Source organism: Varanus komodoensis, unplaced genomic scaffold, assembly GCF_004798865.1.
Source record: "Varanus komodoensis strain SLA01 unplaced genomic scaffold, ASM479886v1 scaffold15, whole genome shotgun sequence".
Lineage (NCBI taxonomy): Eukaryota > Metazoa > Chordata > Lepidosauria > Squamata > Varanidae > Varanus > Varanus komodoensis.
Window position 1 is genome coordinate 10780905 of NW_025335440.1, and position 27608 is coordinate 10808512.

Genomic DNA, 27608 nt, shown 5'->3' on the forward strand with positions numbered 1-27608 from the left:
ACATTTCCTGCTGACAGACTCTGTGATGCCAAGATATTTGCTTGCAGAAAGGCCTGCCTTCTGTGGTTTTCCAACAAAGGTTGCTGCAAAATGTGCTGCTGGCTAGAAAGCTCTGATCCCTCCTGGGAGTAATAATATGTTCTGCATATGGACCCTGCTTTTATGCCTTCCCCCCGCCAAAGTGCCACATGTATATCTCTACACATCTGCTCATTTAATCACCAGGCTCACACAATTGCAGGGTGTGGGTTGTTTGCCGGCTGGACTTAAATGAGTACCTTGACTGCCGTGGCTTGTTTGATGTTTGAACCTGGAGAGGGTGGATGATTCAGGTGGTTAACAGAATGCCCAACCACGCTAAACCAGGCTGTAGGCTCTGGTTGGTGAAGCACCCCAACTGCGCACCCATGCTGGGCTTAAACATCACAACAGGTCCCACTGGCAAGTAGAAATTGTGTAATCCTGGCTGGCACACACAGCTTGGTCAGAAAGCATCAGGGCTTAAGCCTCTTTCCCACCGTGCAATTGCATTAACTGGGCCCACTTGCAAAACTCTAAAACTGCTCTGAGAGGAGGGAGGAGGGACTATGGGCTATTATCGAATCAGTGCCCCGCACAGCCACCCTTCAGCCAATCAGGGCTCTGCACAGCTGTGCAAAACTCACAGAAATGGTTTCATGAAGCTCAGTCCTGGCGAGGAAATAAGTTCACCAGTAAGCAAGACATCAAGATCAATAGCGACGGCCTTTTTCCTGTGCGTTCCCCTAACTACACTTCCAATGTGGGCATGAAGCAATGTTTTGTGGTGTGACTCTGTCTCCCGATAAGTCATTTGAGCCACTTATCATGCTCCCCAGCCTCTCTCAAGGGAAGCTCTGCCCGTTTCCACCTCAGCCCTGGCCATTCAATTGTCCCTTGTCTCCCTCGGCCGTTCCCAGAGGTGCTGGTTCCGCAGGCCCAGTGCGAGCTTGCACAGAACCTCGCAGCCGTGCAGCCGTCACGGGGCTGGTCGCTTCCTGGAGCGGGCTGTGCCAAGGATGTTCTGAGGCAGCCCTGCGGGCGACAACACCAAGCGCTGCAACGCGGGGAGGTTTCCACTGGCTCCCACGAGAACTGGGAGGTCTTCCATTCAAGAGGGTGAAGAGTTTTTACCAGAGTTCGCTCCCAGAGGGCCGCAGAGAAGCTCATTGCTCGGTATTCGCTGGCACGGCCTATGCGACTCACGACGAGTGCAGCCCACCAACCCTGCAGGTGACCAGCAATGCGATGCAGCTGGACGGGGAGACCTGCTCACGCCTACGGAGCTGCTTGCTGCCTCTGCAGTGGTGCGGCTCGGGCTTGTCCCGCGTGGATGCCAGCGAGCGTCCCGTCCCCTCGCCCAGCCCCGCAGTCACATCAGCTCCACCTCCTCCTGCTCGCCGCCGTTCTCCTGGGGCACCATGCAGCCCACTTTGTTGTTGAAGAGGCGAGACAAGCTTCCCTTCTGGGAGTGCCGGCTCTGCGTAGTCCTGTCCTTCAAGCGACGCTTGTTCCGCTTGCAGATCTGCCGTATGTCCCAGACCCTCAGCGTGCCGTCATGGGAAGCGGTGTACAGCACTTCATTGTGAACCTGGAACAACAGGGCAATACGTAAAGGCTGTCGTGAGCAGTTTGGCAGCACAACAATCGCGCCCTTGCAGAGAAGCGGAGGCGGTCGCCCCCTTTTCTTCTGGTTGCTCAACCTCTGTAGGGAAGGCTTTTCTCCCTCCCTCCTGCATCCAGTGCCAGATGTGTGAGTGGGCTGATTAAAGGGATGGGGAGGCACTCTCTCTCTCTGATATTCAGCTATTTTGGACATGGAAAAGGAAGCCTCATCCCAGCTTGGGAAAGCGCAGGAGATGCCTGGCATCAAAGCAGAGCCGTGTGTGCGCAGCACCCCGACACACCCACAGCCCACCAGACTTCACCCCCAACATCTCGCCTTAGCTTCCCGGAGAGACCAAACTGTAATAATTAAACTCGGCTTTGGGGTACATTGCTGCATCCTGTCAGTCTAAAGCTGGGACTCTCTTGAACCAAAGAAACCTCTTTCTATTCCGCAAGAGGAAGCTTAGAGAAACCCCCCCTGTCTCCATCTCTTTCAGGGACTGCAGTCAAATACAGCACAGCGGCATCCCAGTCTGAGGGCGGTTCAGGTGTCGCACCCTCTCCCATCCACCATGCCTTTACAAATAAAACATTTCTTTGCTGAGAAGTATGGCAGCTTCCAATTCACATGTATGAACTCCCACACATAGAATCACATGGAACAGCAGAGTTGCCGGGGCAGAGGGGGCAACCCCCAAGTTAAACCATCCCTCTCAGAGGATGGTCCAGAGGCGTCTTGCATGCCTCTAAGTCTGGGAGTCCACAACTCAGGCCCCTAGGGCTTGGTTCCCCCGTCAAATTGCTCTAAGAGCCAGGGGATTTTTCCTGATGTCTAGCTGGAACCTGGCTTCCCGCTACGTGAGCCTGTGATTGCATGCCCTGCACTCTGGGATGAGTAAGAAGAGATCCTGGCCTTCCTCTTGGCGACGGCTGCGCAAATACTTGTGGAGCGCTCTCCCACCTCCCCCAATCTTCTCTTCTCAAGGCTGAACATGCCCAGTTCTTTCAACCACTTTGTTCCAGTCCCCGGATCATCCCTGTTCCCTCCTCTGAACCCTTCCCAGCTCATCCACATTGTTCTTAAACTGGTGCCCAGCACTGGGCACAGGACTCTGAATGAGGCCTGACCAGTGCCGAGCTGAGGGGAACACGTACTCCGAGTGATTTGTGCGTGTGCTTGTGTGGGTGTTCATCCTCTGGGGGCAGGTAAATGGGGGTGCCTGGGGATGTGTGGAGGGGGGGCTGTGTCTTTTTGCAAGTGCCCCCTGTTGGCCTCCCAAGCGGAATCCACATGCCCTTCATTCCTCAGTGGACGCCTCGATGATTGTAAAATGCACACAGGCATCTATACTGTCTCCTGATCGATTCAGCCATGACTTGTTACAGGGCACATGCAATCTGGGATTTTCACTGCCCTCCTGGAGTGGAGGCCTTTGCTTTCGTGAGTTGGCTATGCAGAGGCATGGATTTCCACATGCTTTCAGGACTTGCTGCAATCAAGGTTATTAGAGTTCTGTGGATTCTCCCTTCCCACTTGTCCTCTTGGATGAGAAGAAGGCAGCCCAAAGGAGTGCTCTGTGTGATTCCCCACCCCCACCCCCTCGGCATGTCTCGTGCCCCCCTTTTCTCCTTCCATGATGACGTAAGCTTGCTAGCTGCCCGCAATTCGAACCCTGTCCTGCCTCTTTTAATCCCCATGCGGCCAAATGCCTGGGAATTGAGGACCGTGGGTGGCCAGGGGACCTTGTTGGGGAGCGTGTTCCATTACAGGGGGCTGCCACTGAGAAGGCCCCGTTTTTGCTGCCATCCTCTGATCCTCCCTCAGAGGAGCACTTAGAGAAGGAGCTCCTGAGAAGCCCACTGGTTGCCTCCACCTTCATCACACCTAGGACTGTGCAGTTTTCCTATTTCCTTCCTTTTCCAGAAGGACAGAAAGCTACCCCTCCTTTCTAAACTCTTCCCATCGGCTCTCCTTGTTGCTTCCTCCAACTTTGGCCAAGTTCCTGTGCGGCTCCCGGAGACGAGCGGGCAGCTGATGGTCTCTCTCTGTTCACCAGCGCAGCTCCGTCCGTCACCCCGTGCCTTCCTCTCTTGCGCCGTTCCCACATCCACCTCCCTACTCCTCCTCGCCACCAGGAGCTCTCCCGCCACCCCGCCCTCCGCATGCGGCTCAGCTGTGCCAAAGTGTTGCTTTTAGTCCGCCTGTCCTCATAAACAGAATGATTAGTCTGCAGGAATGCTAATCCTCTACGTTCCGCTGCCGTAGGTAGGCCAAGGGTGCCCGACCTCTCCGCCCGAAGGCCAAATTCTGCTCCAGAGCAGCTCAGGAGGGAGGATTCCAGTGGAGGGTGTGGCAAAGGCAAGGGAAGAAGCCTAAATGCCATCGCACGTTAGCTTCAAAGTTCTGCTGCCAGAGACTAAACCCCTGCAAAGGCACTTCAGCCATTCAGAAGACCAAGGAGCTGTAAGGAGTTTCACTGGCAGTGCTAGCGACCCTCCGGGGTCAAGGACTCCGAGTGCTGGAAGGAACCACGTCACTGCAGAATTTAGCAGGAAGAGCAGCTCAGCCATTTCAGCGCTAACCGACCCGCAAACCTCCACAGCAGAGAGGGACTGGGCTCGGACCGTTCTCCCTGGGGTGATGCAGCATGTGTCTGATGAGACGGAAGTGGGGTTTTTGTTTTAGCTTGGACAGGATGCCAGTATGATGTTTTCCCTCCTGCAGTCTGAAGTGGTACAGTCCAACATGCATGCATCTGCTCAGCCTCACTTCCAACACAGAAGCAACGGCCAGAGCTCAAGCCTGGCTCAAATTAAGCCCTCCGACTATTCCAGGTACCGAGTCAAGTCCTGTAGAGGAACCAAAGCCCAGAATCGCATGGCTTGGTGGCCTGGAAGCAGCTGCTCTCTGCAGACTGGAGGAGAGGAAGGACCCTTCAATATGACGAGGAGCACTGTGGGTGTCTTGGCTTCCTTTCACCCTTCTCCTCCCACAACACGGCCCCTGCACGTTCCCCTTTCCCTGTAACAAGGAAGAGCATTTCTCTTCCCAGAATATAGCAGATGTTACGATGCACGCTTCCAAGTGGAAGTTCATTGCAGAATCACTCCCTGGCCACGATTCACAGAGCTCCTACACGGCTGGCTGGTGAGACGCCCACAAGGTCGTTGGTGGGCAGGATCTGTGCAGGCGCAGCCTAGGCACAAAGTGCTTCTCGGGAAGTGAGGAAGCAGTTCTGAGAGCACATCCCTGAATGGGTCTGTTCCAGCAAAGGTGCCTCCTAGGCAAAGGTGCAAAGCATCGCATCCCAAGTCAGTCTTGCTTAGACGCTAGCGACAACTGCCGATAGAGTTCTGCTTGTATTTATGCTGGGCTGGATGCGGAAGTGTCATGTTTATAGTAGATCCAATCAAATCAAAAGGAAAAGTCAGTCGTAACTAACTCAAACCCCATTTATTTTGATATGTCTGCTCTACGCATGAGCAACTCTGGATCCAACGTGCTTAAAACCTGCTGTGTCCCACCTCAAATGCAAACACATAATAGGCTAAATCTGCCAGTGCCTTTGTGGGCATTTCTACAGGAAGCATTTATGGGGCACTTGCCACTCCTGACTCACACATTATGGGTTCTTTAGAAGGTATGGTGACCCTCCAGCTTGCTGCGTCTAACCTACATGATGATTTTTTTGTAAAGAGCAGGAAAAATATGACATTTATTTTAAAAGTAAAAGAAAATGTGATTTCTTCTTGTCTATTTGCACTTTCCACTATATCACAGTGCCACCTAGAGGATATATAGCAGAAAAACAAGAAAGTAAACATGCTCTGATCTCAATTCTGCAGTGAACGCACAAACATACAAGAAATCAACAGTCTCATGTAGAAAAGCCAGAGGGCAAAAGAGCTGATGAGTTCACAGTCTGTAGTTGAGGTGCAAAATAAAGCAAAGACTAAGCAACAAAATTTACATTTATGTTAGGGAAGGAGGAGATTTTCATTTCAATTTAGTTTTGATAAGAAATTACCAATATTAGCAAAGTTCATCACAACAAAAAGGACTCAAGATTTTTTTGTAAAAAAATCCCAAATGTAGGAGAAAACTGAAACGGACAGATGCATCCACCCAGGCCTTGCGTGCTTTCCTCTCAAAAGTTTGTATCTGAATTCCGATGAACTCAATCTTTAGCATTGTCACTTCTTTTATTCTGACAAGAGCTTCATTTTTAACACCTGGATGACAGGCAGGTACAACATGGTCATCTCTTTACTGGGAATAGTTGTACCTATTGAATTTAGCTGGTGCAGATGGGCAAAGAATTTTGTTTCAGCTTGAAATTTCCAGTTTTGAAAAGAATTCACCATGGTTCTCAAAGTTGCTTATACTGGGCAGAGAAAGAACTTAAGATTTTGCACATGTGAAGGTAGGAGGAACCGAAATGGGCAGTTTAGCCCAACTGGGAAAGGGAAGACTTAAAGGAACTTTTTCCTGTGCCTGAACGCATGAAGGACCTGTGGCCCGAGCGTATTCCGAAGCAGCAGGATAATGCAAGTCCCCGAGTCCTAAAATGAACTCCGGGATTGCCATGTGCCTGTGTTGCTGTTGGCCATCTAAGCAAATTGTCTTCATTCAGTGATGTTTTTCATCTCCTATTCCCACTCTGCACAGTAATCTGCCTTCAACAGTTAGCAGCCAGAACCCTTAGTAAGGTGCTTGTAATATAAATAGCTTCCAACCATCCTGCTGCACAAAGCTGTACAAAATGCTTTCCATCTGCAGATGACGAAGTTCAGAAAAGACGGCAGCTCACCTGGATGCAGTTAATAACCAGCTTGTGTCCTCGAAACACTCTTTGAAGGATGCCGGATTTTGTGTTAAAGGCTCGGGCACAGGCATCTCCACTTCCTGTAAACACTGCAACAAAAATGAGATAATAGTGGCGGGTCATTTTAATATCTTCTTGCATTCATTTGTGCAAATATTTATTTCCTGCTCTTTTGAACCAAAAAAAAAAAGATTTTCCAGTCAGCTAAGATGCAAAATGACAAGAAAAACAGCAGCGAACACATATATGTATTTTGGTTCCTTTCTCAACCTACTGGAACATCAAGATTAGGAACTTTAAAAGGTATGACTGGGAAGATCAGCAAGGATTCAGTTTTGTCTTTTAGGGAGGAAGAATGCTGGTGCTTGGGGGTGGGGGGGTGGGGGGAGAAGGTTATGGAATTTGGAATGATAGTCCTTTAGGAAGAATTGTCAGTTGTTTGAACTGGTAATCCAACATCAGGGTCAAAAGGAACAGCTGTCTCAATTTTTAAAAAAATATCAGACAAGTTCTAATATATTCTGTTTCTTTTTTATCATCACAGCAATCATGCAAAATGCCTAGAAAACGTAAAATATGATACCTTCATTAGGAGGAGAACCTAAACCAGGAGCTATGATGAGCATGGATACCTTGCGGCACTCCAGATGTTTTCACCTACCACTCCCATGATCCCTCACCAATGGCTTAGCTGGCTAGGCTGGATGGAAGTTGTAGGCCAAAAGATCTGGCAGGTCACACGTCGCCCGGTCCTGCTCTATCCGCTGCACCACTCCACTCTTCAGTGCTTGCCAGATACCAAAAGTATGTGCACTGCGCTTGCAAAATAAACCCCAGAATTATGACATTGATTGTAAACTGACAGTGCATCCATATCCATGTCTTCTCAAAAATAAGCCCGAGTGAGTTCAACAGAATTTACTCCCAGATAAGTGAGGACAGGTTTGCAACCTAAGCAAGAAGAAAACAGGATCATCCAGACCTGTGCAATTCACTTTCCTGTAAGTTGGGCCCAGCAGAGAAATATGCCACTGGAAGTAACGCACACAATGAACCACAGCTTAGCAAGCAGGCTGATAGTTCCTCTTCTGAGCACAAGTTTAATTGTCTGAATAACAAAGCAAGTCACTTTTTAACTTAACGTTTTCCAAAAAGAGCCATTCAGAACGTTTTGGTTCTCCTTCTTTGTTCAACTGACTTGAGGCTTTATGTACTATGAAAAGAGGCTGCTGCACTACCTAAACTTACTACAGAAGTATCTGACAAACAGCTGCTGTTGCCTTTAAGATCTGAACAGCTGTGACTGTTCCTTACACAAGAACACTTTCAAATAACTCAAATGGTGCCATGCACATTAGCTCTGCAACTACCGAATTGTTTCGAATACTGTTACCAATAAACCATTAATTTATTTCCATCTTCTAAGTTGGATGTGGGAGCTGAATCACTCTTCATCATCTTTCCGAAGTCATTTATCCAGAGCTGTAATATAACCACTCAAAATTTGAGACTGTTTTTTGGTTGTTGTTGGGTTTTGTATCTCACTAATTCACCAAGCAGACAACCAAAGAGAAGCTTCACATTTTTACCAATACTTCAAAATCCTCAGTTGTGCTTCGATGCATTTTTATATATGCATTTAAAAAGCACCCTCAGTGCACGCTTGTTCCAGGGGAAATAATTTAGGCAAGACTCCCTGGAGGAGACGATCATGCCAGGGAAAGCTGAAGACAGACAAAGAAAAAGAAGACCAAATATGAGATGGATTGACTACGTTAGGGAAGCTGCAGCCTGGAACTTGCAGGAGCTGAACGGGGCCGTCATGGATGGAACTTTTTGGAGGACTTCCATTCAAAGGGTTCTCAAAGGTGACTTGATGGCACACGACAAGAACAGCAACACCCAGGCAGCCCACTGGGCTGTACGAGTGACATTGGGGACACCAGACTGGATGGATTTTTCGAGGGAAGCCAACTCTGTTTGGAAACTTCTTAAGGTCAGCAGGAGTTCTCTCTGAAGTTTCTCTCATGGGCTTTTCCTACCTCTGCTTTGTAGGGCTGTTTTATAAAGGGGGAAAGACATTCCTGCTCAAGAACACAGCCAGTTTGACCTACGCAGTAACTGTCACACTATTATAGTATTGCTGGTTTACATACGGTGTGATTGTTTCTCCAGGTCTTTCAGTTATTGGATTGCCTGCTGCATAAACCAAGATATTAGTTCCGTAGGGGAAATGGATGCAAGAAGGTTTTGTGGAAAAAGCCCTGGGCAAGTGGGCAGATCCAAGATGAGGCCATCAGTCTGCCAGATGACCTACTGGTTAAATGTAAATACCTGCCTACTCGAAGGTTAATTCTGATGTCATGAGCTACTTTAAGTGTAATATATAATACTCATTCCAGGGCAGTTAAGACCAAGAGGAATGGAGCCATCTATGAAATGACACCATCCTCATGAATAATTCATTTTGATGCCGCACTTGAAGAGCTTCTTGCTCTTCCGATCGAAACAGGACCGTGCGCCTGTTCTGCGTTTTTTTCCCTGACGGACTGTCTTCTGGTATGAAAAAAAAAGATGGAAGACGCAGTGAACAAAACACCACAGGGTAACGAAGGGAACACATCGGCCTCTGGTCACACCATACAATCCCATGTGTGGGACAAGATGAAAGCCTTATCTGGAAACACCCTTGACTGGAAATGGATGGAAGTCCTTTAGGGCAAAATACTGTCATATGTCCCATTTCTATTATTTGGAAATAATAATGAAATATATGATGTGCAGAGTCGGTTTCCTTCAAAGCACCATGACCGCCACTGCAAGTTCATTATGTCTACTCCTTCCATCTTTGTTCCCTGTTCAGCATCTGATGTCTGCATGAAAAGAGTTTCCTCTGTCTGGAAATAAAAGCACTTCCTTCTCACCAGCACTGCTAATTAATACGCCAATAACTGAAGAAATACAGTAGGGAAAGGAGGATGAGGAGAGTGCAAGGAAACTGCCTGAGCGCCCCAGCAATCTTCACTTTCCCAAGTTCTACACAAGCAAACATAAAGGTGAAGTACATGAGACCCCACTCCGGTACAGTTTGAGATAGCCAATTCCACTTAAGAGCATAGGGAGTAAATTAAAGAAAAAACATATTTGTAAATAGCATGTATTTCTCAGAGAGAGATGTAGCCTTTTTTACGGAGGTGGCACTTTTCCACAGGGTTGTCTAGATATAAGCATGTTTTCCACCAGGAAAGAAGATCACGTGAATAAGATCATAGAATCGTAGAAGAGCAGAGTTGGAAGGGGTCAGAGGGCCATCGGGTCCAGTCCTCTGCTACTGCAGGACACGAAGTTACACCATCCCATTTAGATAACTGTCCAAACGCTTTTTGGACATCTCCAGTGAGGAAGAGTGCCCAAGTGGGGATCTGAAGCAGGCGATCCCGGGTCCTAACCTGAGAGGAAGCCGGATGGAAAAAATACTGGAGCATCTGCTGGAACTTACAGATGCCCGCGTGATATTTCAAAGTGCTGACGCTGTGCTTGTGAGGCTTGTATGTCCGGATTCGCTCTCCTGTATCAGCCAACCAGCATTTCACTGTCCGGTCTGCACTCCCTGAATAAAGCCATCGATTCACAAGCTGAAAAGAGAAGAGAGGGCACTTCGGTGAAGGACAGTCCTTGGAAGCCACCGTGATGTTCAGGTCCATGGGAAAAAAACACAACGAGGCAAACAGCTGCTGAAAAGCCGAAAGCCACGCTGCCGTTACACCTGTAATGCAGTCGTTTGGCTTTAGGTTCGACATGCAGCGGAAGGCTCTGAGATCAAAAAGACCATGGCCTTTGATCAGCTTCAGTGGGTTCACCAGCGGTGGCATATGCTGGGCACGGAGAGCTTCCGGCACAATCAGATAGGTGCCGGTGACATCGAGACTGGACTGCTGCAATGTAGCTTGTGTGAGGTTGCCCTGAATGGGGTGGGAAGCTGCAGCCCAGGAGCTTGGCTGTTATCAGGAGCTGCCCCGTTTCAGCAGAAAACTCCTGCACTGGCTGCTTTATTCACTACCATGCCAGGTTAAAGGTGCATATAATCCGAAGCAACCTGGGACAAGGAGACCCGAGTGCCTTCCGCCTTACCAACCTGCCCAGTCACTGAGGCCACCAGGTGGCCTATCCATAGAGACCCGAGACCTGGCTGGACATTTCCCAGCACCAAGTCTTCCAGGTAGCAGCTCCATTTCCTTGGCACTCCCTGAAACTGCAGGTCAGGCAGGTGCCAACATGGCGCTGTTTTTGGCAACTCCTGCAAAGACTTATTTTTTGCAATGCCTCCCTAAGCTCCCGGTTGTAGTAATTTTCTTATTGTTTTATTCTTTCACTGGCTTTATTTTTATGGTTCATCACTCAGCCATCACCATACTGGAATATGGAATGCTCTATACATCCTGGAAATACGTAAGTGGAACATTAAAAACAATGCTCACTCTGCCCACTGCAGGTGGGAGAAGGTCCCTCAGAGCAGGAAAACGCAGGCCAAAGGACCAACCTCACTTCCCCCACAGTTCCCACATTCCCCAGAAGGCCATTGCCTTCCCCATTTCCCCAGTCATCCATCACTTAGTCCTTGCCCGGCTTTGGGGGATTCTTCCCCATTCTAAATGGCCAAAATGCTTCTTCTAAGGTTTAATTACTGGCTAAGAACTTTAAGCTACATGTGCCACTTCTTCTCCCTTTACTTTTGCCCCCCAGGTTCAAAGCTGGTCCCCACCCCTACCTTTAAAGCAACCGAAGCTCTCTACTCCTTTGAACCAGCAGATCTGTTGGTCCAGAGGTTGTGTTTATTGATCCAGATGTTAGAGCAGAATAGAGCTGGTATAGCCCAGCTACCATAGAATTGTTTGGCTATTGCGCATGACCTGAGAAATGGAACTCTCCACCTCTCACCTCAGCTATGATATCAGAACGGACAACCCATGGCTTGCAGGCTCCTCAGCCAGATATTTGTTCACTACATTGGTGCTCCTTCTTACGGAATCCAAGCTTCCCACACGGTCGCCCGTCAAAGCATAGACTGGACAACTGCACCTTCTTGGCTTCAGCTTCATGTGCCTTGAACTTTTGGGATGGGACAAGGGGCCTTTGCTAAAGATTATCTCAGTTATATTTCTGATGTATGTGGATCCCTTCCAAGCTTCCTAAGTCTTCTTAATGCTTGTTGTTGATAATTAATTAGAACATGCAACTCCAGAGGTTACACAGTCCACCTATTTTTATGTAGATGAATGAGACACTGCAGTCAATTTCAGATGCATGTGGAGAACAAGCGAGCAGGAACCTAAGAAATTGCCTGGACCACACAGAAGGTCTACCAGTCCACCCTCCAACTGCCCAAAGCAGGTGCTAACAAAGCCGGACAACTGGAGTTTACATCTCCAGTGCGACTAGAGATACAGACAATCTTTTCTGGGGGCATTTCTGATATAAAAGAAGACTTGCCAGACTGGGCAAGTTTAACTCATGGCTAACCTGGGCAAACCTGGACAGGTGGAGGCAATTCAGCAAGCCAGGAGGTAAGCAGAAAAGGGGATTTGCTGAAATATAAAAGTGTAAGTCCAGTTACAGACCCCAAGAAGCTGGACATCCCTTTGCCAAGGTCTTGCATTATCACCCCTCCACCGCCACCACTTGCTGTTTTTAAGCTATTTTCCCCCACCAAAAGCCTACATGGACCAACACCCCCCGCCCTCCGCCCCGCAGAGCCGTTTAACTTGCTCAGTCACACAGCCTCAATCTGTTGCCCCCCAGCCCAAATCCCCCGGAAGGAATGCTTGCCTCCAGAAATGATCCATTATTTTAATAAAAAATGTTTCCCACAACATTCATTTGGCTAATGGAATGGAAAAAGTTAAGGTATCCTGTATCGTGAGGCACAGACCAAGAATGTGACAGGAAGGCCTATGCAAGACCTTCCCCGCATTAATGTCAAGATAAAATTAAGTAGTCGATCACTGCAAAACGTGCTTTTAATTTCTTTCATTAGAGAGACAGGCTGGCTGCCTTTCCTCAACAAGAACAGAGATTAATTTTCCGTGATTAGGAAGGTCGGGGGCCGGGAAGAGCGGGGGGAGCCGTTCGGCCAGAGCTTTTCCGAACACAGCCCCATCCGAGCAATGGCCAGTTCAAAAAAATGACTGGGGAGACACAATTCCCAATTATAATCTGCCTGTGGCTGAAGGAGCCACACGGACTCTGTGGCTGCGTGTTTCTTGGCTGCCTTTGGAAAGGCTTTGTTCCCTCTGGCTGATTTCCCAGCAGAGCGGCTGTTCGAGAAAAGCACAGCCGGTCTTGGAAAGCAGCGAGCACAACCGAACTCACTCGGACCTCTTGGGGCATGTATGCCTGGTGGCGATCACCTATTTTCTCCGTTAGCAACCAAAGCAGAACTGCTCCTGGAAGGGACGGGCATTCTCCTGGCATATGCCCATACTGCCATCCCGAAGCCAGCTGTGGTCCGTGAAACTCAAACTCGGGGCGCGGAGCCGTCTCTGCTGTCAGAACTGTGGGGCAGGGCGGAGCAGACTTCCCCAGCCATCGGTGAGGATGGCTGGAACCCCCTCCTCCTCACCAAGCCCCCACGAGGGAGCCGCTCTCCGGTACTCTGCCCCAGCTTCGGAGCCGCAGCACAGAATGGATCAGGCCCCTCGCTGCCTCCAGCCCCAGAGCAGGAGCGAGGAACTGGCTCTCTGCTCAGAGGCACCAGCCTGTGCTTGAGGCAGGGCCGCCAAGCTGATCGGGCCTCCCCACCTCCTGCCTGAGAGGAGGCCTTTCGTGCAAGAGGCAGGAGGGGATCCGTTCCACCGCCCTGCCTCGGGCTCGAGTTGCTGCCGCTAAGGGCGGCTTCCCCAGGCAAGCCTGCCTTCCCCAGCCCAGGGTGGCAGAACCCGGCAATCCGCTCAGTGGCCTGCGCCATGCTTGAGGCTGTGTGGCCAAGCGGATCAGGACCCTTCACTTCCTCCTACAGGGAAGGAGGTGTGTGTCTCCCATCCCTCCTGCTGGGCACTGGAGCGGGCAAGGGGGAGGGATCTAGCCTGGCCTAGGTGTTTAGCCGGCTGGGCTTCAGGACACAAGCTGTAACTCGCTTGCAATGGTGGCTTAGGAGAGGGGAGACGTGTTCCCGCTTGTGATGCCCCCTGCCTGGAGGAGGAAGAGGAGGAGGGACGTCCCCACAAGGTGCCTGGCTCACTGCAAAACAACCAACCCACCATTGCCAGGGTGGTGGTCATGTTGTGTGAACTCAGCCACTGCGTTTAGCTGGTTATTCGCAACCCCAAGAGGGAACCCAACTAAACCTGCCTCTGAGATCCTTTTACACAGAAATACCACGGCTCGGACCTAGGACGCCATCTAGAGGGCCAGTGCAGCCCACGGGGCATGGACCCCTCCCCAAATTAAAGCGAATAATGGAGTTCTGCAGGGGAGCTGGAGCAGCTGAAAGGCAGTGGGGGAGCGCAGCCCAGGTTGGCACAGCTACAGCATGCGCACCCTCTGATCAGCACCCCACTCCGGCTCCCCCGTTTCCTCTCAGCTTAGCTGCAGCCCTTCCATCAGCTGTGAAAGAAAAGAAATGGGCCCGTTTGCACATCATGACAGCCCCATCGGTATGGAGATCTGGGAAGCATACCGACCAGCCAGCATTTTTCATATGTAAACATGGCAGGAGGCTGTCGCAGCTTGTCCTATACCAGTGGTGGCAAACCTACGGCGCGTGTGCCACAGCGGCCACGCAGAGCCCTCTCTGTCGGAACATGAGCTAAGTGAACCCAGCATCGCCCAGCAGCCAAGCATCGCATAACAGCGTACATAGGGGCCATGCGCATGCTCGGAAAGGAGTGTCGGCGATGATCTCACGGGCCACGACTCATTAGGCATGACTCGTCTGAGCTTTCTCATGGCTGGTCAGTGTGCTGCCAAGGAGAGAGAGAGATAGACAGACAGATAGACAGATAGACAGACAGACAGACATTTGCTTAATTGGACTGGCTGTGAGCTGTTTTTTCTAAACTAAAACCAGTTTTCAGGTTTTATTGCAGTGCTGGCACTTCGTGATAAGTGGGTTTTGGGTTGCAGTTTGGGCACTCGGTCTCTAAAAGGTTCACCATCACTGCCATATACCAACTGGCTCAGGATGGGTTATTCATGTGGCTAGGAAGCTGTCACAACCCTAAAACAGGGAACAGGTTCCACAGATATTTAACATACTACCACGGCTTACCTTGCAGTGAGAACTGGGTCCGAGTAATACTGCTTTTTATAAAGCAACATTTTTTGGCATGGCTTGGCTCTGGATGGGCAATAGACCCACTGGCTTTACAAAAGGCCAGTAGAGATAAAATTGCGAGTGCTGGTCTCCTGCGATGGATCCACACAGCTGCCTGCACCTCTTAGCCTCTCCCTGGGCATGTGGCCCTGGGAAATGTCTAGATGGCACCCACATTTCAAACCGTACCATTCTGGCTCGGCCGTTAGATCTGTTCTGCCTATATGTGGCTGTTAAAGATTGTGTCTGTGCTCTTTTGTATAAGCACCAGCGGTACCTGGAACAGAAGTGCTCAGGAGATCCTTTGGCTCACAGGTACATGCTCCACTCACAGCCAACAGCAAAACCCAGTGCTTTTCCTGGTCAATTGTTCAAATAACCTCATATGTACACACATTGAGAGCAGCTTTACTTTCCTCAAATCTCTCCACACTTCCATGGGCAGCAATCCAGCAATCTGTCAGCAAAACCTTCATTCATACCTATGGCACTGACAGGTTAACCGCTGCCACTCGCACCACTTCTATATAGCATAAGCTTTGCACGTCTAGCTCAGCATTAAGTCCTACCGAGCACAATGGGACTGGCTCCCAGGTATGTGTGCGTAAGATCACCGCCCTAATTTCAGAATCAAGGGCTCTCTGATCAAGCTGCAATTTCGACCTGGCACAACAAGCCCCTGCGTCTTTGTGGTGCCGACATCTCTCTCCACAGCAAGAAATGTGCTTTGGGGCAGCCAGACTAGAGTCGCTCCATGCCCAAAGCAGCAATTCTTACCCAGGTCCATGCAGCCTAGCAGGGGCCAGTTGACAGATCTTGGACTGTATTCAGAGCTTGGAGGGCAAACGGGGTCATTAGAGATGCCCGTCTCCCTTTTTGCAGGGAGTTGTCGCATGCAGTCCACTGAGGCATTAAAATCCCAGTTCCTGGATTCCCCTCCCCTGAACCTTTAAAGGTGGCAACCAGCAAAGGGGCATCAAAGAGCAATGCCCCTTCCCTGCTTTGGGCAAAACCCAACACAGAATAAAGCTCCTGCAATGAGAATGAATATGTGTGATAAAGTTCAGGAAGGAAAACAGTAGAGGGGATTTTTCACAGCAACGGGGAAAACAGCTCCTCAAAAACAGGCCAGTGAGCTTGGGCACAGTGACCCCATAGGAGCAGCGAGAGCCTTACAGGAAACCCTGTGGGAAAGGGCGCCATGCGGTTTTCGCCAGGGATATCTGTGAACAGGCCCATGGCTTCCTCAGGGAAAAACACAGACAGGCTGGAAACAACTCTCCTTATCTTCAATCTCTCCTGAAACTGAAGAGACTGAAGATACACGAAAGGGCTTTTCCAGCTCCTGCGAGCAGCTGAAGTGAGTTGAGAGATAAGGGAAGCTTTCCCGCATTCCTTTCCTTACCTCTGGCTTATGTGGCTTCCCTAGCTGGTGCTCACAGCCTCCCTCCAGAAATTGGACTCCATGCCCTATCAGCCCCAACCAGCATGGCCAATGAGCGGGAAAGATGGGAGCTGTAGTCTAGCGACTTCACCCTCACCCCTGCCCTAATGGACAGTGACATTATCCTGCCATTCTGGTTTCAAAACTGTGGATTTAAGTCAGGCTGTATGTCTTTTGCTGCCCAGACAAAGCCTCTGTTGTGCAGCTGTCCTGCTCCTTCACAGCAGGTACACACAACTTTGTCTTCCACTTGCAAGCTGCCCATGTTCTCCCACTGTTTCTTCCTCTGGCTAGGGAACATCTGGAGCATTAGCACGGTGGAATTCAGTCCTCTGTGTAGTCTGGGAAAGCTGTGCAAGGTTTCTAGCCAGGCTGGCAGCTACCAGCTTAGAAGCGATGCACTTTTTCTGCAAGCAGATGTGATCAGACTAACATGGATATGGAGCATACATTTCAAGTCTTTGGCAGGTGCTCCTTTTGGCAAACCTGTGAAGATGTTTCAGCGGCATCAAAGGGCCAGAAGAAGAAACACCTCCCCCAAATCCCTAGAAAAGGCAGGAAAGTCCTCAGCTAAGAGAAAGTTCCCTCAGTCTGGCCAAGACTGCTCACCATCCCTTCTTTTCCTGAGCGGGAGGCTGCAATACATTCTCCGCAGAAAAATAGGCTAGGATTTATTTTATCTTTCAGATTCCTCACCAGAGAGCACCTGCTCCTTCTTTCTACCAGAGGAGGTATTTGGGCTTTGAATCTATCAAACAATGCATTAATGACAACAATAATGGAATGCAGTGAAATGACATCAAGAAATCAATGTTTGCAGTCCTTCATTCTGCCCACCAGACGACTAAGCGAGCTTTGCTTCTTCCAGGCCCTGCCTCATATCGGCTGGGTTCAGTCAACACAAGAATGTGAGTTAGTGCAGATTGCTGCTAAAGTGTGAATTGTTGTGGGTTATCATGCTGTCCTCCTTCATGGATCACTGCCTTGTCGTGGCGAAGGGGCTTGTGTAGCTCAATGAAACTATGAGCTATGTCGAGCAGGGCCACCCAAGACGGACAGGTCATGTTGTCCATGGGGTTGTGATGGGTCGGACGCAACTTCGCAACTAACAACAACAAATCATGCTGTCTGAACTAGCGGGGACTAGGTTTCTTAACCACAAACAGCCTTTGAAGGGAACCCATGGTGTATTCTTGGGTTATAGAACGTGGGTTGCTCACCATGGCTTGTTATCTTGGCTGGGCTCTAACAACACGAGAACCTGCATTTGAACAAGAACCTGCCATTCAACAGCAATGCACTTTCAACCTGTTGTCTTATCCCTGTCCCTGACTTTGACCACAACTTATTACCTGTCCTGGAATCTGCTGAATGCAAACTGCAGAAGTGGTAACTCTCAACTCTTCTGTCTTATGATGGATATAATACAGCGGCATGGCGTTCATACTGGCAGTCTTCTCCCAAAAACACAGACATTTCCACATGCCTTCTCAGCTGTGACCACCCACCAGCTCATCTCTGACTCCCCTTCATACAGCGGTTTCTTATCTACGTTGTTTTCTCCTCCTGCTTTTCTCTTCCCAGCAAAGCTGGTCCGGGCAGTTGCTCAAGCGCTTTAAGCAGCAAGGCACCTCCCACAGAAACACGATCGACGTCTTACCTCCAGGCAAATGACAGATCCTTGATGCTCCCGGAACACCCTCAGTTGCTCGCCCGTCACAATGTTCCATGTCCGGATGGTGTAATCCGTGCTGCCGGAAAAGAGCTCCCTGTTCGGAGCATCAAGGATAAGGCATAAGACGGCCCCCGTGTGCCCCAAGAGGGTCTGGTGGCAGCGCCCACTGGACACCCACCAGACCTTGACCGTGCAGTCTGTGCTCCCGGTCACCAGGAAGTCCCTGCTGAGCCTCTCCTCCTCCGATTCTTCCTCTTCCGAATCTTCAAGGACATCCCGCGAGGAGTAGAGCGCCAACGTCACAACGCAGTTGCGATGGCCCCGGAACTCCTGCAGGGGCTTCTCCTTATCCACGCTCCAGCAACGCGCGGTCCTGTCATAAGAGCCACTGAAGAGATAATCCTTGGACACCAGGATCCTGTTGGGAAAACAGCCACATGTCCACATGGTGCCCTAAGGAAGGGGGTTCTGAGCATCTCCACTGAGCCGGCTGTGCAGCCATTCCGGGTGGCGGCTGAACTTTAAGGAACTCTCCATGGCGCTGCCCCATCGGGGCTCAGGGTTCAGCCCCCTCCACAGCCCCTCTGAAGTCCCAATTAGAGTCTCCGCTGGTCCAGAAGAACTTAACAAGGGGAGGCACATAGGCTGCGCCTGCGTCAGCATGTCGCCAGATAAACTGATCACGCAAGCAGGACTGCTGAGCCCACCTGCAGCCCCCTGAGACTGCTTTTCCACTGCCAAATTGCTTTTACCATTAGCTTCTCTTTGTGATGTTTCACCTGACTCAGCTACCTGTGAGTCCAAAGACACAGCCTCTCTGCATAGGGTGATGATAATTATAATCAGATGCTTCAATTTTTTGAAACAGTTTAGAATATTTTAGTATTATAACATTAGTTAATGTTTTATAATAGTGGTATAAAATAATAATATTGCCAATGGGTGCCCAGACACACAGTGATCTCTTTTCAGAGTGTTTTTCAGCTCCTTAAGCCTATCTTACAGGATTTGCTTTTTAGACCCTTTCAGTGCATTACCATGCAGGACACTCAGAAGTCTGAATTAAATGAGGCTTACTCTCAGGTAAGCATGTAGGGAATTGCAGTCTTAATCACCACTGTAGTTTTCTTCTCAGACTTTTTAACTGATTTATAGTATGCCTGACAAAATACAGGGTTCCACAGGAAATTCGTACTAGTTCCTGGAATTTGTCCTTTTTCAGTAGAGCATTTGCCATATTTCCAGGAGTGGGGGAAGGACACCATCCCCAATACCCGTGGCTGCAGGCGGTTGCTTAGCCCAAGCCCTTCACCACAGAGCAAAGCAAGCTGAATCATGCGGTTCCAGTTCCACTAATGTTCCACTGCTTGCAGGTGACCAAACCCCTCAAAATTTTTACAGAAGCCCGGGGTGAGCTGATAGGTGGTCATCACACAGCAGTGATCATCTGTATCCAGCAAATGTCACTAATTTATCTAGATAATTTGTTTCTTTGAAATACATTTGGCAACAGCCCCCAGAAAGGATCTCCTACAGCTTATGAATAAAGCGCACATTCAGTGTAATGAAAACAGCTTCCAGCTTTAAGCTTCTCTGGGGGTAATCAGCAGAAAGGCAAGACTCCAACTCTTTAAACAAACCCATGTCTGTATCTTTTCTTTTCTCTTTTTTTACTACTAAGACTATGCTTAACACAACTCCTTTTGATCTCTTTATCAGGTGCATCTGTTACCAATTGAGCTGGAATTTCCAGCAGTGGATTTGGTTCAGTTCCTCTTTGCTTTTCTGCCGGTCTCTTGTCCCCAGACTGGAGCTGTGTCAGCATGTTGCTAGAATAAGCTAACCAGGCAGCCAAGAAGCACGTGTAGCAGAAATTCAGACAATCTGCTTGTGCAATACAACGCAGGGCATACGAACAGTTTTAAAACAACAATAAATGGTGAAGGAGGGTCAGGAAGTCAGCTGCTGATGGGATGGATAGAGGGAGAGAAGCTCGGCAGCTCTGAGCAGAGGTTCCGGAGTACTTACCTATTCACAATGGATGTGTGACCTCTATAAACAGTGAGGCACTGACCTGTCATCACATCCCATTTTCTGATGGTGTGATCTGCACTGCATGTGAACGCTACTTCATTTTCTAAGTGGCAAAAGGTAATGTAGCTTTCGTGCCCTAGGAAGAATACACAGAACTGAAAATGGTCAGTACGAGTTGCTGAACATTACAAATCAGAATTCTTCGTTTGGTGACCTATCCAAAAAAGGGGGTTTAAAGCCTCATGACTGTCACAGAACTCAAAGGGTTCTCAGAGATACACCAAAAGGGTATATCAATTCTCCAACAGCCTGTCTGTCACAGTTTCCATCCATGCATCCCTAGAAACTGTAGTTAATGGTGGGTGTTTGAAATTCTCTTCCGTTCCCTAAACATCCAATTTAACTCAAAGAACGGCAGTGTACCAGAAAGGGGAAGGCATTACTAATTCTGCTTAAAGCTTGTCTACATTTATACATTTATTTAGCTTCTTCTTAAAGGAAGGAGTCATAAAATCGCTGCTCTGAGAACATTTTTCCTACTGTCTAACATAAACTCACCACAAACCTGTATCTCAGAATTGACACATAAGCATAACCTATGTATTTTTGAGAATAAGCCTTACAGAGATCAGTAGAAGCTAAACGCTCTTTAGCTGCTAAAAAGAGGTATGGATTAAATTCTCCTATACTTATTCTCTATATTTAACAGGTGGGTGGGAAGAACACATGCTATGTGAAAGATGACTAACACTTCAGAAATTCAAGCTTTTTCAGAATCAAGGAAAGGAACGCTTTCGTTGCTTCCATTATGATTTTTCTTTTCAAGCCCACAAGCTCCTTGTTTAATGGGCATTTCCTTCTGTGCAAAGATGAAGGCCTCTTCATTCTTAAATGATTTTGAGGTTAAACTGTATGGGGATTGTATTTAAAGCAACATTTATTATTCTAAAGATGAAAACAACCTGAGAGTCAGCAGTTAAGTGGCTGTGCCAGCTCAGTGGGGTTGTATTTACTCAGCTGCATAAACTTCTGTTGTTCAGTAGAACAGTTTATCTGATGGACTGAGGTACGAAGAGACTCCAGGAGGGCAATGAAAAAGATACTTCAGATGAAAACCATGCAGCCGTGCAGGGAAAGACGCTGCTACCTCTGGCAGCATTTCCACATAGCTCAATTTGCATTTGCACATTTTCAATCTGGAGCAAGTCACAATGTCCCAGGGCAAACTGATGGTCGCAGCAAGCATCTGGCTGCATTTCTCTCCCCCACGTTCTCCTGGCCTTCTAAGATCAGTCAACTTCTTAGCTCCTTCTAAGAGCCAAACAAGACACGTTCTTTGGCATTTAGTCTGCCCATATGTAATTGATTTTTCTTTAGCAAATAGTTGGATTGGGACTGCCACGTGAAGGGAGGGGGCTGTAAGCTGTTGCTCCTATGGTGGTTCTAATCAGAGTAGCCCCTCTCTGGCATACTTCCTATTTGCAGGAGGAGGAAAATTCCCACCACTGTGAATGGCTGCCGTCATTATTTTCAGCTTACAGGCACCCCATAGGAACTTGGATGGCCACTGTCTGAAACCCCACATTAATATTCCCTGGAATTTTACAAAGAGAAATGCTTGTGTTACTCATGACGGGCTACTCATGTATGTGCATTCTAATGTCCAGATTAACCTATGGAAGGTGGGAAACATGCAAACGATGACATCACAGAACTGACCCACTGTGTAAAGTCACAGGACAAGAATCTGTGCAGGGCAGCAGCATCACCTCCATGGTCTCATGCCTCCAAAACACTTGTACGTCTTTCTTTTCGGAGACCCATCTCCAAGGCTGCTCTGTTCTCTCTGTGTAGTTCAGGCACATTGAACTAACCTTTCAGTGCAGTCCTACCTCCAAACTCTTCCTGTTCGCTCTTCTGCTGACCTTGCCAAAGGTGGACACGAAATTTAGAGAGCCTAAGTTGCCCATCCCGAGCCTAAGAGAAATCTGATCCAGGTCTATGATCCTGCTCTTCATAGCATTGCTAAGTAGACCTTGTATGAAGGCCACACCTGTCTGGAACCTGGTACCCTCCCGAACCTCTTTGCCCTTGCTTCTCCCTCCTACTGGAATGTTCTTCATCCAGGATCCATGTATTATTTTCCATGACCACATTCACACACCTGTTTTCGACACCTTTTCACTCCAACTTTTCCTGATGGACCAGCCCTGCCTCCCCACTGGTAGATCTTATATTCTGTTAAAATGCACGCTTAGCTTTTGCACCATGCCTGCTTTCAAAAACTTTCAAGTTTATCATTATCCTTTTCCCTTCTGTACCTGCAATGCCTCAATTTCTGAGCCTCAACTATTAGAAGGCAACTTGCAGGAATTTAAGAAGGGCAGAAACTTCCACTGATCCGAGCATTAGTCTTAGGATTCTGACAAAGGGGTGCAACAGGCTATATTCTATGATGCAGCTTCCACCACCATACAGAGATCAATAAAATTTAACCGGGACTCGGAAGGGGCTGTATCGCAGCATTAGCACTGGAGGAGAAGGCCATGTCCAGATTTTTGAGGTCCCTCAGGCAAGAGACCACAACAGGCCCCCTGGGTCCTTGTGTGCACCTTCTCACGGCTATTGACACCAGCTGCTCTTGCTTCTCGTCTTTCTTCACGTTATTATAACCCCTTCATTGCCTGAGAGGCAGAAGCCTGTGAACAAGTCGGCCACAGCATCTCCTACGCCACCTTCCCACGGCCACCATTGCCTGGGGCAGACTGACTTCTGGCTGAATTCTTGCCAGGTCCCCCCGTGTCTTCCCTTGACACCAGTCCTGGCGAAAGGCTGGCTACGTACCTTGAAAGTGGGCCCGGCACTGGCTGTCGGCAGTGCTCCAGAGCCGAGCAGTGCCATCCTCGCTGCCTGTCAGAAGCCACTGCCCGTCGGGACTGAGGCTGAGCCAGTTAATGCCTCCCTGGTGTTCCGCGCAAACTTTCAGTGCTGAGCCGCTGCTCCCCATTCTGCAGTGTCCACGAGGCAGAGCTTGGACGAGACGGCTCATAAACCCCGGGCCACGCTGGGCCTGAGAGGAGGCCTGGAGAAGGCAGGCTGCATCGTGCTAATTTCAGCCATCATCTGTAGTGCAGACAAACAGCCGAGGTCAGCTGACCTTTGCAAAAGAAGAAGAGCGAAGCAATGCCATGTGATTCCCAGAATACACCAGCGCGCTGCTGTATTGCACCAGGCCAAAGCTCTGTCATTGAGTTTGCCAGTTCCTGTGCCTTCTGATGAATGCAACTAATTACACATTGTAGTCATTTCTTGCATTTCTATATTGCCATTCAACCAAAACTCTCTGGATGGTTCAGAAAAATACTTTTTAAAAATGTGCTATTGGGAATTTTCTATGGTTGTAACAAAACCAAAAATGAAGAACATTTACTTTGCGGAAAGGCTAGGTATAACAGTTGCAATAAATTTATATGGAAATTATATGCCTGTGTATCACCTGCATATAAGGAAATACTGCACTATCAGGATAAGTAGTTCTGCATAAGTTTCAACAAAGGCAAACCAAATATTCCTATATTTCTCCATATGCAGATGGTATCTACTATCTGTGTGATAACAAACCAGTTTGTTCTGTGGTTTCTCTCTACCACTGCGGCTTGTCATATTGCCTAGACCCAGAATCGTGGTTTCCACTGTGCTGGTATGCTACTACCACAGAGCCACCTGGAAAGCACAGCCACTGCAGCAGCCACTCTAGCCATCCTCCTCTATGGGTGGACCAATGAGAAAGAGGCAGGCAGTGATACACTTTGGGATTGACTTTCAGGCACAGTGACTGATGGTGGGAGGACTGAGCAGGGAGAATGGAAACCATGCTAAAGTAGGGACTACTTGGTTGTCTGTCAGGTAGATCAAGGTGGAAAACAACCCTGTATACCATACAGGGTTGCTTACTGTTGTGTGAAAGCAACCGTGGTCTGTTTTCCCCTTCCCACATATGGTATGTCTTTCTTTCCTTACCACAGGAGTGAACAGCTTACTCTGTCATGAGGAAACGCAGCCTGAGTCAATGTACGTGCTATGAACTACATGTTAATATCTGTGTGGTCTCTCTCAGGCCAGCAACACACTCAAATGAGGGACAAGAATGGCCACTGGAAGCCACATCAGCTCCAGGAAGAATCACAGGAGATAAAGAGATCCAAAGGGATCTGCAGGAAATGACCCAGAAGTAGAAATGGATAGGAGTGGGCTCTGTTACTGCCAATGCAAAGCTCCATGTACAGCGAGGAAGGAATCCCAAGACGAGTGGAATATGTTGCAGAGACGGAAATGGAGTGAGAGGTTTTATATTGTTCTCATTTACTTAAGGCACAATCCTATGCAAGTTTAGACAGGAAAAAGGCCTCCAACTCCCAGCATGCCCCAGCCAGCACAGCCTGCATAGGATTGCACGCTTATAACTCAGTTATAGCATGCTTTTTTGTTAATGAAGCAACCCACAAGATAATTTATAGTAATACGTTAAAGCTGTTCCAAATTTATACACCCCAAAAATCTAAACTATAGCCTGTCTCTAATTCTTCTCATCACTGGATCCTGTAGTCGGCATTGAAACAGAAACTGGGAAAATATTCATATTTGAACAGCATTTTCACGTGCACTGCCATAATTCTTTCCCTTTCATGCTCCGTGTGTGTGTGTGTGTGTGTCCATTTCCACCACAGTGGGTATCTGATTTTATCCTCCTGTGAGGCAAGTGAAGCAGCAACAGTCATACAGACTGACCAGCAGAAGGACAGTTGTTTTCCCAAGACAGGCAAAGAAATGACCCCAAATCTAAATCTACGTCACACTTTTTAAAAAATAAAAGTATTTATTTTAAATCCTTGAAGGTGAAATCCCATGCAAGTTCAGGCAGGAAAAAAGCCCTACAATTCCCCATTAGTAAATATGCACAGGACTGTCCTATGTTGCCACCTCTTCATGCACGTAAAGGTCTCAACTCAGAGGGTTGCATGCATCCAGCACAAGGTATGTGGCACAGTGCGGATCTCCAGGGCTGTGGTGCGGGTGGAGGCCAGGATAAGCACCCTCACCCTACATTAAGTGCTTGTATTTCTGCTCACTTTGACTTTCCTTCTATTTCTCGCCAAAGATCGAAACTCTTCCGGTGTATTTCACGTTGCATTTTATGGTTTCCCTTGTTGCTGCGGACTGCCCATGGAGCACCAGCTACTGGGTGGCATAGAAATGAGCGAAATCATGGCAAGAATCGGCAAAAATCCTGGAACGCCAGTGCAACGTGTTGTTATCACGTTGCAAGCCAGGAAATACTCACCCGCCCGCCCCCCCCCAGCAGGTTTAACAACAGAGCTTCATCCGTGGGGCTACCCCATGGCGCTCGCGACCTAGGCAAGTGGGCTGCAACCGCTTCCCGCCAACCCGGCGCCCGCCCGTGTGCCGGACTGCGACGCTGTCCCCGGCCAGCACATCTGGGGGAAAGACGGGTTCCAGTCGGACCCCAGGTGTGCAGAGCACCTCTGCAGCCGAGGCGAGCAGGGCAGTGCGGGACGGCGCCACAAAGCGCAACGGGGAGGCGCGCGGAGGGAGCCGGCGCGCCCCGCGCTTCCGAGTCCTCTCCCGGAGGCGTGAGGGGGCGAGCAGGGGCGGGGAAGGCCGGGGGGGCCTCCAACCGGGAAGGCAGCGCCGGGCCCGCCCTGCCCCCGTGTCTGCACCGCTTCCCTCGCGCCGCCGCTCGCCGGCCCGCCCACCCCCCACGTCTGGCGAGCCATGCCTCGCCCGCCTCGCCTCCGCTGCCCCTTCCCTCCAGCAGACAGGCCTCCGCCCCGCCCCGCCCCCCCCCCGGGGCGTGTGGGAAGCCCCCGCCGCTTCCCGCCCGCCCCAGAGGAGCAGCCCCCTCCCCGCGCCCCCCTCGCGCCGCCGCCTCCCCCTCCGCCCCCCACGTCTCTCCCGCTTCCTTCCAGCGCGCACAATGGAGCGCCCCGCGCACAGCCGCGGCCCCCGCTTTGTCTGCTCGCCCCCCACATTCCTGCTTTCTCCAGCGCGCCCACACGCACCCAGCGGGTGCCTCACGCTTCCTTCCCCACAGCCGAAGCCTCGCCCGCCGCCACCCGCGCGCAGAGCCGAGCGCAGTCCTCGCCTGCCGCCCGGCCACGCGGACGCCCCCCGCGCAGCGAAGCCGCCCCGTGCTCTGCTCGACGGCTCCGCGAGCCTCCCCTCCCCCAACGCGCGTCTGCTTTGCTTCCACGCGGAAACCCCCTAAGGAGGGAGCGGGGACCCCACTCCCTTTACCCACGACCCTCTGGCGTCCGATCCCCGCGCCCTGGGATGGGGCCAAGCAGGGGATCCCGGCCCATCTCCCGCGTTCTCCACGGGTCGACCTCCACGAGGCAGCATTGCCAGACGCGCGCCATCCCCACGACGTGCCCGCCCCAGCCTTCGTCCCGCAGAATTTCCCCCTCGACAACCGCGCTCCTCCGCTCCTGCTCCCCGGCCAGGGTGGCACGTGCGGGTGCTGCCTTATCCCCAGAGAGGCACCCACGGTTGCTCGCCTGCACTTTTCTCTTGCATCGCCAAATAGGTATAAGCATTATTAGTTGATTACTATTCCTGTACCGTCCAAGAGCCGAAGCTCGCTGTGCGGTTTACAACACAGTTGCAACAAAAACCTCCATGCCTGTAAACCTCCATGCCCCCCCGCGCCCCGCCAGCCAGCAAGCACGCAATTCCCACGTCGCCTCCACAGCAATCCCTCCGATGTTAACATGAGCGCAAGCCACACGCAGTTGCTTACTTCACTGCAGCCCCCCCATCCCGAGGGAGGGGGCTCCGCTGCTGCTCACGGGCTCTGCTGGGGTGGGGCGGGGGGCAGCCGTCGTTGCAGAGCGCCAGACCCGCGACACGCACCCCCTCTCGCCTTCCAAGAAGCATCTGCGAGCGATAGCACGAACTTCGTCCTGGCGCACCAAAAATTAAAAAGGAGAAAGTGCGGAGATCCACATGGTAAGCTCAGGGCTCTTCCTCGCATTGCTGCGCGTGGTTGGGGGAAGGAAAATCCTCAAGGGCACAAACTGCTGAGAGGAAACCAATCTCGTAACGGCAGGATTCGCTTCCAGGCAGATCTCATTTCCTTCCATGATAAGGGGCAAGGAAAAGATGCAAGAGTGAGCGGGGGACACCGCGCTTTGCTGGGTAGCCTGAGCAAAACACCTCCGCTCTCTGCAGTTCGGAAAGCGTAACTTTCTCCAGCGGTTTTTGCATCCCCCAAAAGATGCTGATATTGATCTCCAGCCGGAGTTTTGTGGAAGTCACTGTGGTGGCTGTTGCAGCACCGCAGGAAAGAAGCTGGATTTTAAAGTCTTCCTGTTTAGAGAGGGTTGCAGCCTTTGTCTCCTGCTTTTACCCCCTTCGGCTCTGCCTGGAGGAGATTCATCTACAGAGCACGCGGAGAGCTCTGCAGGAATCCAAGCCTCTCCTTCCCCAGTTCTCTCCCAAAACTTTTTTCCATTGCTTCGTACATTAATAGAGTTGTGCTGAGCATAACTTGTCCGTCTATTCACGCTCTGCGGGGGATCAAATTTCTACAAGGTCCTAAAGAAGGCAGAATTAAACAGCAAAAAGACTTTAAGCCGCATGGTGGTTCTAGGATACAAAAATGTCGTAACCGAA

General features: G+C 50.0%; 1 protein-coding gene across 1 annotated transcript; it reads right to left on the reverse strand.

The window, feature by feature from the left end:
- Positions 1-1361: 1361 nt before the first annotated feature.
- WDR86 (WD repeat domain 86) lies at positions 1362-26755 on the reverse strand. Its single transcript, XM_044425316.1, has 7 exons — positions 26734-26755; positions 22761-23073; positions 19911-20052; positions 17868-18300; positions 9952-10087; positions 6438-6541; positions 1362-1609 (listed from the first exon to the last, which is right to left on the reverse strand). The coding sequence occupies exons 2-7, from the start codon at positions 22963-22965 to the stop codon at positions 1391-1393; spliced, it is 1239 nt and encodes a 412-aa protein (XP_044281251.1). The 5' UTR covers positions 22966-23073; positions 26734-26755; the 3' UTR covers positions 1362-1390.
- Between the last annotated feature and the right edge of the window lie 853 nt (positions 26756-27608).